The following is an 11,663-nucleotide window of genomic DNA, read 5'->3' on the forward strand; positions in this document are numbered from 1 at the left end:
CCTCATCTGTTTTAAAAAGGTTTGTCCAAACCTGTACATTAGTGATGCAGGCGTGTTCGACTTGCTTGAAGAGTGGGTTTGGAGGGTGTCAGCCTCTTGGCGAGAGTCTTCACATGGCATTATTAATAAAGGTTGGGCGCTGGTATAGCAACAAAGGTGCATTTCAGGCGAAGAACAGAGAACAGCGCGAGAAGAGGCAGCAGGAGTCAGAGGAGGCGGAGGAGGAGGAGCAGAACCAAAGCCACTAGTGTGTTCTGCCTCTGCAGAAAACAGGGACGTGGTCGGAGGGAGAGAAAGCTGAACGGTGCACCCCAAACCTCCTGCCCCCACCTGGATCCAAAGCTCCTACTGAGCCACAATGCGCATGCACACACATGCAAACACGCTGCAGCTACAGCACTGCGTCCACTGGAAACAGCAGCCGGTCCCATCAGGCCAACGCGCTCCAAGGCCTCTGCCTCCGGGGCTGACACTCAGCACGGCTAGTGGCCTTATTGTGGCCCGTCATTAGATCAGGGCTGCTCTATGCACAGCAGGGAGCCGCTCTGTTGAGACAAAGGTAGCGCATGACCAGGAGAACAAACACCCAGAGAGGAGGCTGATCTCAGCACAGAAGAAAGACGAGTCAAAGTGCAAGACAGAGCTCTGACTCCCTCCCCGGCTCCATTAAAACAGCAGGAGACGGGTCAAGTTAAGATGGAAAGTCATGTGGGCAGCACTTCATCGCGCTCCTGTGTTTCCATATTACAGTGGATGTGTTTCCTGCGTCTTTGCACTGAAGCCGGTTCAAGCAGCTTCCTGCAGTCCCATTAGAAATGACTCATACTAATGCGTGTCAGCTGCACAGGGCACATAACCAGATTTATCACCGTAATGCAGCAAGGTACACTTCCTCACGGGTGAGTGTTCACTGGCAGATGCACACACGACGCACACTTCATTGATTTATTCACGTACAATAAAGCAGAATAACGAAGACATATGAACTGAGAACATCTACAATAAGCTGAAGGCATTTTATGAGCCGAGCTTCATGGATGCCTTTGGGTAAGTTGTGTTCTCTGCATTTGACCCATTGGGGGAGCAGTGGGTGCTCAGGGAGCTGGTGTGAAGTGTCTTGCTCAAGGACACACCTGGTGGAATCAACTGGCATCAAACCGGCGACCTTCTGCTTCCAGTCCACTGTTATTATCACGATTTATTAAAAAATACAGCCTTTAATGAATGAATGAATAGGTCAGTCTTTATTTCCAGACATACTGTATATGTTAGATACGATCAGCTGTTTGATTCAAGTCAGGCCACGTCTTTGCTCTGCGTTTCACTCAGTCACTTTCTCATTCAGCGTTTGCTAACTTGCATCCACGGCGCTGGGATACTGCATCCACTACCAAACGCCTGAAACTCCATATAACTCTATATAAATGACTGGTCCGGGTGCACACAGTGTTGCTCATAAAAATAGCACGACGACTCCTTCACCTGTTCCCGAGCCGGAGCCCGCGGGGCGTCCGCCACCCACGCGGCGAGACACCTACAGCCCAGAAGCACACAGAACCAGCTGACACCGAGTCAGAGGAGCGGCCGAGATGAGGTTTTTAGGAAATGCTGAATTTAAAGGTCACCAGAAGAATCGGTGCAAGGCCCGAATCATGAACGATGTAAATTCCAACGAGAGAAATGCAAATTCAGGGCAAACGGGGATTTTACTTTCCATCACGTTAACGCGGTTCAAAACGCTGACGCAGCGAAACAACAGGCCGACGCCGCAGCATCGCCGGCTGAAGGACTGTCACCGCGACTGGAGGAGGAGGACGCGGCATCGGAGCTGGAGACAGGATGATTACACGAGTGGGGGACGAGTGGGGGACGAGGCAGGAAGTGGAGCATTCAGCCGGTCGCTCCGCGCAGCAGCGCCAGGAAGGGCCTGCGTCCTGGATCATTAGGGGGAAGTTCAGTATATGCAGCGGATCGAGCGTCCTAATATCAAAACAGATCAATACTTTAATCTATGCTCTGTACTTCGTTTGGTCTGGGCATATTTCTGCCCTGGAGTAAAGAAAAGCTAATTATCGAAGCAAAGCGAAAACTTATTCCTGCGTCCTGTCGAAACAAGAAAAAAGGCTCTTCTTCGTACGTAACAGCCTCCACAGCCTTAAGTTCCTGAACATCCCCACATAAAAAAAATTCTGCCCAATCCCATGAATCCACAGACCAGAGACTGACTTTCAAACAACGTGCAGCCTCCATCGTTTCCGTCGCTTCAAAAGATGAAGCCAAATGATGCCTTCAGTAAAAGACATGAGAATGTGTTGAAACTGTCCCACAAATGAGGCTGAAAGAAGAGAAGTCAATATTTAAGACTGATCACAAGTAGAAAACTGCATCTGTTGCAACTTCATCTTCTGTCCTTGTTTTTTACTGTTTCTGAGATGATTTACTATTACTATTATTTGGCTTTATGTTCTCAGTGGAATAAATAGATGTTGCTGAGGTTAATTCGACTTGTTGGGCTGCTTCGACGCGTCCAATAAAGAGAAAGAGGAGGTGATGAAACGGGACTTTTCCAAACGTCTGCATCCAATGGTCTCTCACGTCATTCTCTATGTTTCAGCCTCCTGCAGGACCTTCGCAGCATTTGGCCCACGTCACCCCCTCCGTTACCTTCTCTCCGCGTGTGCCTGTCCTTCATTTATCCAGATAAACCACACTCAGGATGTTTTATCCCGTCTGTGTTACAGAACACGCCGTTTGTCTGTCTTTTCTACACATACTGTATGGCTGGAATGACAAACAGCTGGCTTCTCCTGCGTTCTCTTCATCGTCTGTGGCTCTTTCGCGCCGTCTGCCTTTCATCGCTCTGCCCTCTGCTTCCCTCGCGTCTGTCTGACCTTTAACAGCGTAATCAAAAGAGCGATGCCATTTAAACGCACCTGGACACTAATATACCAACTGAAACACGCTAAAAGGTTAAATTGTGACTTCTAAGGCAAAAAGTGGATGTCTTTAAGTCACTACGCGCCCGGATCAGTGACGCGAGGGTTTACAGGTGCTCTCTCCCCCCACCCCCCCTCACCCGCCTCCCAGTGGGACGTATATCCAGCACACCTCACACAGAGACTCGCTGACCATGAAGGATGATGACGGCGCCGCCAACACAATTATATTGCAGATATGGCGAAAATACTGATACGTCACATCCATCCAGATGTTTACAGTCGCCGCTGCGCTTCACCCTCCACCTCCACCGCGTTCTCCTGCAGCTTCGGGAACGACAGCGGTTTCTCTTCTGAGCGCACAAAATCTATAATTCATTTCTTCTGTCATTTCCATTAGAATAAAGGAGACTGTGCTTCCAGCAAAAACAACAGCGGTTATTACACAAATTCTTCTCCATTAGGAGGAAATGACACTTGACCCCAACATCCTTACAATACAATACAATACAATACAATAGGCTGCAGCTGAAATTGACTTTGTACCTTGACCATAAGGTTTCTGTGACTCTAATTTAGCTTTGACCAGTATTTACAAAAAAAACATATTGCTTGTACAGTATCCACTGAAGGCTGAGCAGGTGTCAGATCACAAAAAGCGTATGCTAGTGTGGAGATTTCATGCTCATTTCACGCTTTTGTTGTTTATTTTGTAAGTGAAATGACTGAGGAGGACTGTGAACCAACACAGAGGGTCTGGAGCCCGTCAGGGGCCGACAGCTCACATGGCTTCAGTCAGCAAGTGTTCAGTCAACCGTATCTGCACCGCTAAAGAACCAGCGCCACTGATGAGAGAGTGACGTGATCATTATGAGGAGACGCAGAACAGTCCAATCACCATTCAGGAGCCTCAGGCCGCTTGAGCAAGAAACGAGATATTATCATCAGTAGAACTGTAGGCAGTGATGTCACCAGCCACTGAGGAGCAGGGAATCTCACAGGTAGAGCGGACGCCCTCTGATCTCACGGCCTCCTGGCGTGGGAACGGACGGCCGATTCACACGCTTCAAAAATGACCATTAGCAGCCAACAGATATTCCATGTCATCGCAACTGTCACCTCATTAGAAGGACAGACGGTGGAACGCCGGAGCGGTCACACTCATTTCATGGCTCATTAATGCCATTACGCAGCCCGGACGCGTGGCTGAATAACGTGTTTGTGAGTGTGTGCGTGCGCGATGCTTCTCGTGGTTGATCGTCACAATATGGGACGATGACCATGCGATTTCGCTGCCGCTTCATTACAGGAGTGGACCTGCCCTTTATCTGGATCCCTGAAGCAGCATGAACGGAGGTTGGCCTCTGATGGGGCTCCACGTCCTCCTTATTAGTTGACATGTCAGCCTGACGCCAAACGGGCGACGCACACGCGGCAAAGAGCCGCTTGAGCCGATCAGACATCGGCTAAATGGGCTGAACGGAGAAGACGAGGGGAGCGAGCCCGATGAATCGCTGATGGGGAGAGAGCAATAATGGAGGAACCCACCATCACAGGGAGGATGAAAGCAAACACGGGCTTCTTATTAAAGCCAGGGAGACGGGGAGAGAGGCAGATGCGGTCAATCAAGTGACGAGAGCGACGGAGGGAGCCGGAGCCCACGAAATGTCAGGAGATGAAGACGGAGCGGCCTGTTACAGGTGCAGCCTTATTAAATAAGCGGCTGCTGCGAAATCATAAACAATCGCGGGTGATTGATAACAGTCCCCGCGGCGCGTGAAATCCATTATAACCTCATCAGCAGATTCTCCCCGAGGGCTCGGAGCTGGGAGACGGCCGACAAACATGTCGTTTCTGCACCATCTGTCACTGCTGGGAGAAGTGGGAGCGATGGGAGGCTCGGGCGGCGGCCGAGCAGCAGATTCACGCGCAGGTGCCGTGCACGTGGACGCGACTCAGCGTCCTGCCAACGGGATGCACGGGCTCAGAGCGGTGAGCGAAGTCCGAGTGTGACTCTGGAAAGTGGAGCATATTTGGATCAGGTGCCGGAAGATCCCAGAATCTGGTTCGCAGTCTCGTTTTATGTGTTGAGTCAGTTGCTCAAAAAGCTCCAATGATCATGAATGGTGCTGTGGGGCTCAGTCCAGTCCAAAGTGTTTCAGCTTGGACCACTTTACGTTGGGACCTAGACTTCATCACATATCAAGGTATGAGCTTCTGAATCTATAGGTCACATCACAAAGGGAAATGTAGGAATCAAATGAATTAAAGCCATGTCTATGTAGAATCTTTTGCTTTATAGAACTGCTTATTAAATATATATTGGTTGGATAAAAGCTTTAAATTGTGCCATTTTCATAAGCATCAACATTTTATCAGATGTGTGGAAATAATTGCATGCAGAGCTGCCACACACTTTTCCAATCACACATGTTTGCTGCACTGTTCTGTTGATACGTTCTGTCCTGACCCGCGGCGCCGTCGCCACCGGATCCAAGCAGCACGAACCTGAGGCTGTAAATGGAAAAGAATATTAATCTAGTTCTGATGGGAAATAACACTCCGCGTCTTGCAATTTAGTTCAATTTTATTTGGTCCGCATCGCCCGCCGTTGGTCGGCCCAGCTGCTATTTCTCTGACATGAAAGGTATGGTCAGAAATGAAATGAATCACCTGCTAATGCATCATTTCTGCCAATCCTCACCGGTTCATTTAAATACTGCTTGAAATTTGTCACTGGATGCGGTGAATGGGAAATTGATGATTTGTGTGTCTGGTGGTTGTACAATAGCATCCTTCCATCATAGCGACGCACACACACACTCGCACACGCACACACACACACACACACACCTGTGAAGCAGCATTCCCTTGTATGTGCATCCTCATGAGCACATTTAATGGCTGAGAGCCAGGGAGTCAAACCAGAAAACCCATCGAGTTTAAGATTTAGTTGGGTTGAGATGCGAAAAGATAGAAAAATCAATCGAAGTGAGACCCCCCCCCACACACACACACACACAGATCACCAGCCAAGTATGACACAAATGGCCAACACATTGTGCTCCTTGTTGCGGGTGGTTAAAGGTTTCTCGCACAAAGCCGCCCGTGACGCGCTGAGGGCGGACATTTAAAAGGTGAAATGCGCGAGCTGGGACCAATTTCTCACTCCAGTCATCGTTGGCCAGATCGACCAAACCACACACACACACACACACACACACACACACACACACACACACACACACACACACACTGCTCGGATTAGAGCGCTTCTGGCCGTGGGCCTCTGGAACAGGCTGGAAGGATGTGCGCTCCGGTAACCGGCTCCTCGGAGACGTCAATCTGACACCAGGACAGCAATTACACATCCCACCGGCCATGACAACTAAAAACACCCCGCACGTGCCCAGGACAATTACTCACACCAGACCAAGCCTGGCGCACGTACAGGAGCCAGCTCAGAGGAAATTCCTGCTGATTTGTACGTTTATTTAAACCATCAAACTTGGTAATGAGCTGGTTTAATCATTAACATATTGTCATTCTGGAAAAAAATATTTAGAAAACGACCGAACGATTTCACGCTGAATAATAAATGATGCTCGGTATCGAGATTTGACAGCAGTAACTATAAAGTGTCCATTCCAATAAGTCCCTGTTGGGTCCTAAAGGCACCGTGTAATAGGTTAGAAATTGCTTGGAGAATATAAAGAAAAAAAATCAAAGTGGATTTTCAGACGGAGAATGAGAAGCTGAGTTTTCCTTTATTCTTTAGCCGGATTGTGTCCAGCTGCACACGCACACGCAGTAAAGCTCGGCAGCCGACGGCAGCTGTCGGAGCCTGATGTCGCCACTCACAAACACACACACACACACACACACACACACACACACACACACACACACACACACACACACACACACACACACGCAGCCTCCGTCACATCCAGGCACAACTGTTGCTCCAGCAGCGCTCCGCTCCTCGGAACTGCGCTTTCCGAAAACGCGTCCACACACGAAATCCTGCAGCGTCTATTTTAAGAGGACTGGAACTTACGTGTCTAAGTTCTTGCATGCGGTCCTTCATGGCTCCCCGTTCTGCCGGTAAATCACTCTTGCTCCGTCAGCTCCCGTTGGCTTCGGTCCGTGTGTGATGATGGAGCGAAGGGGTGGAGACCGACAGGATGATGCGAGCCCGACCGACCGACGGACGCACGCGAGGAGGCGCGTCTGGCAGCGGAGGGAGGCGGCGGTTCCCCCTCTTTGGGTTGATGCTGGGAGAGCGGTGGGGCCGCTCTCCAGAGGAGGAGGAAAGGTGAGGCAAGGCGAAGCAAGGCCTTCCTCCTTTAACCCGAAACTTCCCCCCCGATCATCACTAACAGACCTTTACTTAACACGAGCCGCTTTTCTGAGTTTATTCTGATCCGCGGACGTCGACTCAACAGGCTGAAGTATAGTGCGACCCAGACACGACCGAGGGTTTATCTAAGAGGCGAAACTGGGCTGGATCGTAGTTATCGATTGACCAGGTTCAGAGATAACGCCCAGGTGGTTTGCAGGATGCTGAGGCGCACAGCGCCCTCTGGCGGCCAGACAAAAGGCAGACTAACGCTACAGAGACCAAGTGACGTTCCGTTCTATGAACGAATGATCCTGAAAATTTTTATATTTATATATCTCGACAGTTTACTTTGATCCACGTCCCTCCATAAATGCAAGGAACCATTAGACTGATCATACACATGTATACACTATTATTTTAAATACATCCTCTAACCTATGGAATTTCCACAGACTAATGAAGATTGTCCAGCCTTTTTCTATATGAAAAGCAGATTTGGAAAGAAGACTTATTGCAGATAAGACAAGCGTCTATTCACAGCAGTCATTTTAATCTTATGATGTGTTGATGGTGCTGTAGTAATAGTCATCAGCGGCCAGTACAAGCCTGTACATGTAATTCCATCCAACATGAACACGAGTCCAAATTTAAAAGCAAAGGCCTGTAAGAGCATTTCACTCCTGCATCTCATCCACTTGAATTACAGCGTTGAGGAAATTGTTGAGAGTCCAAACACTCTGCAGCTCCAGAGGTGACCGTCTGTGGGGTGGTGCAGATGAGAGTTAATGAAGGCGCAGCTGCATGAGTCAGAGCTAGAAATGAGGCCTCCTCTTGCGTCCAGTGTATTTTGTGTCGGCTCGAACCTCCCTGCAAGAACGCAGAAAAAGCAGGGAGTCAGTAAAACAACAGCTTTCAGTACAAAATGCTAAATCCCTCATTTGCTCAAAGCACTGTTTGTACATACCGTCCCTGTCGTCTCCTCCTCTCCTTCTTCTCCAAGATCCAGTCTCGTCCTTTCTTCACTGATTTTCCCTTCATGTTCTTAAAACGACATCTGTACAAAGACAAAGCGCAGATGATTAGATTGTTTAGGATGCACCGTGGTCTGACTCTGGTCTCTGACACACAGATCCAGGCTCTGTGTTAACCAGCAGCAGCATCATGAACATTACTCTGTGAAAGGGAGGAAAACCTGCCAGACAACGTCCTTCAGATCAGGCAGGACAACGACCCTTTAATTGATTACTCTAGGTCTTTAGTCTTCAACAATACAGGTATGACTGAACCTGCACTTATTAAGACCAAGGCCTGCTTCATAACAAAATATAAATGATGCCACTCAGAAACCATCATTTACATCAGAGTGGTGCCAGCAAAAACTAATGTGAGACAACCAAGAAAGCAATAGCCACAGGACGCTCACAATGCATACAGAAATACAACACACAAAGACACAAACACAAACTGAACACATGCACGTTAATGAATAAAAATGACCTCAGGTGAAACTTCATATGATGGACTCAGATAAAAACAAACAAAACACAATCAATAACCCCATTACATCAAAACTAAACACAACTAGATGTGTTGACAATGATTTCATACAATTCGACCACATACATATATAAACAGTTAAACTATCATAATAATCTGCTCTGGGACAACTGTCTTATTGTAAATACCGGTACACACAGCATCCTTACCTCTGTCCTGAATACTGGACCTGGTTTGGAACAGCTTTGTCTGAAGTTTCTGTTCCCAATCCCTGAAATCAACAAACAGTATGAGATGCAGCTAAAACAAAGAAATCAATTATCAAAAGGAAATTTTCTGTATTCTTTACTTTGGGGAGGACTCCTGATACACCAGCAAACAGACACAGGAAGAACCTGAAAGAAACAAAACAAATGAAACAGTGTGTGTGCAAGGATAAATCAGGACAGTCGAGTTGATCTATACTTTACTGTGCTCTTATTAGTGTTGCACAAACATTACTTCTAATTTCAGGGAATCAATTACAGCTGGCTGTGGCGCAACATGTCAAAAAAAAAGCCCTGCATGTGACAGACTAACTTTTTTGCCTTGCTGCTGTTGGGGTAGTCCACCACCATGCCTCCACTGAAGCCTGCCTTCATTGCCTGTGTGGTGATCAGCTCAAGCTTTAGAGGGAAGAAGATGAATGAAAGTGAGTGAAGGCAAGTGGAGAAAACCTCACGTCTGTGATGCACAGTATTTTCTTTTCTTTTCACCTGCTCTGAGTTCTCTGGATAAAGCTGAAAAACTGCACGAGCGCCTCTAGACTGAAAGACAAAACAAAGAGAAACCATGAAAGAGCTTTCGCACAATATGGATGAGAAAGTTATTAATGCTAAAAAGTTATTAACGCTAGAAAGTTATTAACTCACCAAAGAACCATAGAGAGTACTGAAGAAGGTATAAAGTCTCTTTGGAGGACTATGTGACCTCTTGTCTGCATTACAGAGCCACTGCAAGGCAGAGATGCTAACAGAATAAAGAATAAAACACGTAAGTAAATGAAAAACGAATACAGAAATAATTTGTCATGATTGATTGTTAATGAAGAACGATTTTTACCTAATGCAGCCATCAAAGGTGCCGGGTCGGAAAGGCATCCCCTGACCCATGTCCCCCACTAAAAGGTCTCCTTCTACTTCCCTCTTTAGGGCAACATCTGTTATAGAACAATTCCAAAATATGTGACTTACATAGTGATTTTAATCAAATTGTTTTCTACATTACCAGTCAAGCACTGGACACAAAGGGATCTGTGTCACTCCCAGAACTATTTGTTGTGTGGACTTTTAATTCCATGTTATTGAATGTATCATAACATTGATATTATACTGGTGTATACAACTACTATCTTCCACTTTTAAACTAACCTAACATTGCAGTGCTGATGTCAACGCCAACCCAGTAGTGTCCCTCCTCTGACAGGTAATCTCCACTGAGACCTGAGCCACACCTGCAGGACAGAGACCCAGACAAGCAAAGCAGTCAGCTCACAAATACGCAAAAGCAGTGCAAAGTAGAAGACTGAAGAGTGAATAGCTGCAAGTGATAGAAAGCTATTGGATACTGGCAAGTTAAACTTTGTTTACTTTCTATTTTATTGTTGGTAAACAGAAGTCTTAAGATGATCTAACACAGACAAAGCCCTGCATGCATAGATGCACTGTAAGTGTTATGTTTTTGACTCACCCAACATCCAGCAGGAAGCTAGGCTGTCCCTCTGGCAGGTTTAAGAGCTCTACAGCTCTTTCTGACATTTGAGTCTGGATCTCAATCATGCGAGAGCTGTGGAGCAACAAAGCATAAAGACGCATAATTAGTTTAGAATAACTACTGTCAACAAATAAATAATCATGTTCTGGTCAAGATAAGACTTCATTGATGTTTCATGGAAGATTATTAAACTACATTTACAGTGTGAATAAGTAACGCAACTGGACTGTACCATGCCTTTACAAGCTGCAACATCAAATGTCATCGAACACATTATATTGCAGTAATAATGATGATATGATGGGCATTATTCTAAAATGCTCTGCTCTACACAACATTCACATTTCCTCCTGGCACCACAGGTATATTTTAAAGCAGGATTAGCACCTCCAACTCTGGTCCACACTGTGAACATAACACAAAGACAACGAACTCACTTCTGAGAGTATTTCTTCGCTTCCTCTTCGTTGTAGAACTGCAGGAGAGTAAATAAGATGAACACATTGCTAACTGAACAGCTACTTTTAGTTTCTTGTCAGTGCATAACACAAGGCATTCTTACCACAATTACAGCGTAACCATGCAACAAACACACATTCGACTTTGTATTTTAATGAGAGTAAACTTTAGCTAAAGGCTAATAAAACCGTCCAAGATGTTTCTAATGCCAAGCTGTTAGCTCAGTGGCTAAAACCATGGAAAGACCCAAATTACTGACCACATCTGGAGGAGCTGTGTGTTCAGGCCGTCGACAGCTGGAGGCCATGGTTCTCTTCACGTGTGTCTGGGTTTAGAGAGTAGGAATAAATTATTACTATGTTACTCTACTTTACAAAGAAGCTGAATGTTTTGGTGGCAAAGAACAGATTGAGCACACGTGAAACACCGTGACGTCATAAACTAGGGACGGCAACGCTTCTTCTGTTAGTGTTCATTAGACATTGGCAACCAACATTATGGTGCATTACCGCCACCATCTGGACTGGAGTGTGGGCTAAGACGCTATAGGTTTCCCCTTCATCAAATACTACTAATTGAAAAACGTCTCTATTATACATTATATTACATTCCGATTTAAATTTGTAACTCCATATTGCTTGAAAAGATGTAAGCAAATTACATGACATTAAATA

At 46.4% G+C, this 11,663-nt stretch overlaps 2 protein-coding genes across 5 annotated transcripts in view; both read right to left on the reverse strand.

Annotated features, from left to right (window-relative positions):
- Nucleotides 1–7,472, reverse strand: part of stx1a (syntaxin 1A (brain)) — a 29,563-nt gene extending 22,091 nt beyond the window's left edge. Inside the window, exon 1 of one of the 4 annotated variants that reach the window (XM_029172189.3) lies at nucleotides 6,997–7,472. In XM_029172189.3, the coding sequence (XP_029028022.1) occupies nucleotides 6,997–7,026 (30 nt within the window). In that variant the 5' untranslated portion in view covers nucleotides 7,027–7,472. The remainder of the gene's footprint in view (nucleotides 1–6,996) is intronic. The other 3 variants (XM_029172188.3, XM_041073577.2, XM_029172187.3) reach the window with 3 other exon arrangements.
- Nucleotides 7,473–7,809: 337 nt separating this feature from the next.
- Nucleotides 7,810–11,442, reverse strand: bud23 (BUD23 rRNA methyltransferase and ribosome maturation factor). The gene is made up of 12 exons (XM_029172190.3): nucleotides 11,249–11,442; nucleotides 10,968–11,005; nucleotides 10,507–10,602; nucleotides 10,188–10,270; nucleotides 9,880–9,976; nucleotides 9,690–9,786; nucleotides 9,534–9,584; nucleotides 9,358–9,443; nucleotides 9,128–9,173; nucleotides 8,988–9,049; nucleotides 8,246–8,335; nucleotides 7,810–8,148 (listed from the first exon to the last, which is right to left on the reverse strand). The coding sequence occupies exons 1-12, from the start codon at nucleotides 11,294–11,296 to the stop codon at nucleotides 8,094–8,096; spliced, it is 849 nt and encodes a 282-aa protein (XP_029028023.1). The 5' UTR covers nucleotides 11,297–11,442; the 3' UTR covers nucleotides 7,810–8,093.
- Nucleotides 11,443–11,663: the final 221 nt, after the last annotated feature.

This window comes from Betta splendens, chromosome 13 (genome assembly GCF_900634795.4).
Source record: "Betta splendens chromosome 13, fBetSpl5.4, whole genome shotgun sequence".
NCBI lineage: Eukaryota > Metazoa > Chordata > Actinopteri > Anabantiformes > Osphronemidae > Betta > Betta splendens.